Genomic DNA, 2,943 nt, shown 5'->3' on the forward strand with positions numbered 1-2,943 from the left:
GATACTGTGTTTAGTGTTTACAAAGTTGTATATCATAAACCTGTCATCTCACTCTGACGTTTTGCAATATAAATAATAAAAAATAAATAAATAAATAATAATAAGACGGACCCTAATATAAGGCGTTAAGTTTGTTTGGACATAAACACGGTCAGATAAGGCAATTTGCATGGGCAAAATTTCACTGAATATACTCAGACATAATACAAAAACTATGAACATGTGTAAGATTAATTAAATTCACTGAAATATTTATTACTGGAGTTTGAGAACCATTTTATTATCCTGCAGTGTGTAAGCAAGACAAGACAATTAAATGTTGCGCCAATGCTTTTTGGCCATTTTTGCTGATGACATAAGCATTCCCACAAATATTCCAGGTAGACAAAGAAAAGTACCCGCAAAGCTGAAATACACTTCCAAATCAGCAAGAGAGGATGATGCAGTCCAGACCTTGGAGGAATATTACAGGGGAAGGACATACTATACTTTTCTGGACAGAATGAGACAGGAGCTTGAGAGAAGATTTTATGGGGAAGGGAAGACTCGGGACATTGTGATGTCACTGCAGAGACTCACTGACCCAGAGCAGTGGAAGGAAATTGGCCAAAGTGTTGATACAGCACATTCACTATGTGAGTTTTATGGACTTCAGGGGGAAGAGACCAACCTTCAAACAGAGCTGAGAGTCTTCCATGCATCTTACAAGTGTCCCAAGAGGACAGTCAAGTCTATGCTCGAAGTATTCAAGGAAAACAATGCTAACGTCATATTCCCCACACTATTCAAACTAATCAAAATATATGCCACTCTACCCGTGTCCACTGCAACGGTAGAACGTTCCTTTTCAAAGTTGAAGCTGGTCAAATCAAGGCTCAGAAATCAGTGTGGTCAAGAGAGGCTGTCTGACCTCCTCCTGCTGGCGATAGAGAAGGACATAGGAATTGACAAGGAAGAGGTTCTGAAGATTTTTGTTGAAATGGCCCCTAATAGGCGGCTTCTCCTCTGAAGCTTTGCATGTTTATTATCCAAATGTGGAGCAACCTATCAGTGAGTTGATAGGATATTGATGTAGGTATTTTCATGGCTCGAGTCATGTTTTTCTGTTTTGTTATTAATAGTAGTTTAGGTTATTGAGTGCTGTATTTAAGTGTTTTTACTTTTTGTATATTTTTTAATAAAAAAATGTTTTTTTTCTCAGTCCTTCATATAGCCCATGTTTTTTTGTTTGTTTTTTTTTTGGGGGGGGGGGGGGGTGCCTTTTTTCAGGTCAGAGCAACTGCCCTTCAAAATTCCTGTGCACGTCCCTGCTGCCCAGCATCATGCTGTAAACCAGTGTGATGCAGAAAGATTCCCATTTTTCCCATGTATCAGAGGAAGCGAGTTTATACCGAAAAGCAGAAACTGCTTCCTTCAAAAGGCCTTCAACCAACAGCCCAATGGAAGCGTGGGCTGAACACTGTCTGCTACATTAAATACATCGTAGTTTCCTGAGCGCTGTTGTGTGGAAATAACACAAAGGAAAACTGATAAAGCGCCAGCCTTGACACTTTCCTGGCAAGAACTGACTATCTAACCTTCACATGACATGGAGATTTATCAAGACTGTTGTATTACCAAAACCAGAAAGACACTGACCCAAGTTCAAAATCTGTTGTAACCAACTTGCAAATGTGAAAACTGTTTAAGGAATCTTGTAAGAATATAACTATGTTCTGTTTCATATCTGTAATCCAAAAATGTAATGAATTTTGAAATGATAAGGCTGCTAAAATTCTCTTCATGGAGTCACAGTGCCCTCCAGAGGACACAATAAAGTACGACCCTTCTACATCACATAACCTGACCTTATTTCTCTTTGTTACTGAGAGGAAACCCCTCCACTATAAACTTCTTTTAAGTAGTTGTTCCCTTTTAGAATTTGTACAAGTTACCTGTAGCTGCTAAATAGTTAAAACATTACGAATGCGTATATGAATGATCTGACTTCTTGTTCCCGCTATTTGATATTATAATTATATAATATATCTATTTACCAGGTCTAGCAAACCTCACTTATGTTTTGCAAGTTTTACCTTTTACTTAGTTTGTTATGTTGTTTAACTTTTGATTAAGAAAGCAACCAACAATTTTCCCATTTTGAATCTCATTTCGTTCGGTCTTGACCTTAAATTACCCCAACTGAGTTTTGTTAAAGTTTATTCAAACGAGTTCCCAGCCAGTAATGGAACGGACATCAGAGTCTTTGCTCAGTATCGGACCAGAGAGAACTGCCTAAAGATTCCTCCCTCTAATAATTGTATGTAAGTAAATCAGATTTTACCAGTGCACAAATGTTAGAAACAAGTCTCGAGTTCATCCCAAACTGCAACCGCTTCACACGTTTTTAATAGGGCCAATCAAATCTTTAACCATTATGTAGGTGCACCGACATCAATGAATCTTACCCTATATAGAAAATTTAGCATGCAACCTGTGGGATGTGGATTTGTCACCACTAGTGTAAAATGAAATAAAGAATTTGTGAATCTCCACAGCGAGAAGATGTCGTCCTGCTGTGCTTTGTGTCAGGACGTCCTGAAGGATCCAGTCTCTACCAGCTGTGGACACTGGTTCTGCAGACGGTGCATCACCTCATACTGGGACCAGTCTGCTTCATCGGGACACTCCTCCTGTCCCCAGTGTGGAGACAGATCCAGAACCAGAGCTGGACTGCAGACAGCCAGTCAGAGCAGCTCTGTACAAAGTAAGACTGGACATCTGTCTGCTTCTTCAGATATTCTGATATTGATGGTTTTTATATTAGTAATGAAAATAATCAGCACATATTCTTTGTTTTATCTCACATTGTTTCTCTTCTTTAGTGAGAGGTGGTCTGCAGGAGGTTTTAGATGAACATAAGATCAGTCTGAGGAGGAGATGTGAACGTGTGACTGAAGGAAG

The 2,943-nt window shown here is 39.1% G+C and overlaps 1 protein-coding gene across 1 annotated transcript in view; it reads left to right on the forward strand.

Annotated features, from left to right (window-relative positions):
* LOC123968066 (NACHT, LRR and PYD domains-containing protein 12-like) overlaps positions 1-2,943 on the forward strand; it is a 583,923-nt gene that overhangs the window by 8,138 nt on the left and 572,842 nt on the right. Inside the window, exons 2-3 of the mRNA XM_046044550.1 lie at positions 2,538-2,746; positions 2,865-2,919. Of these exons, the coding sequence (XP_045900506.1) occupies positions 2,538-2,746; positions 2,865-2,919 (264 nt within the window). The remainder of the gene's footprint in view (positions 1-2,537; positions 2,747-2,864; positions 2,920-2,943) is intronic.

The sequence above is a fragment of the Micropterus dolomieu genome, linkage group LG01, assembly GCF_021292245.1.
Source record: "Micropterus dolomieu isolate WLL.071019.BEF.003 ecotype Adirondacks linkage group LG01, ASM2129224v1, whole genome shotgun sequence".
NCBI classification, from domain to species: domain Eukaryota; kingdom Metazoa; phylum Chordata; class Actinopteri; order Centrarchiformes; family Centrarchidae; genus Micropterus; species Micropterus dolomieu.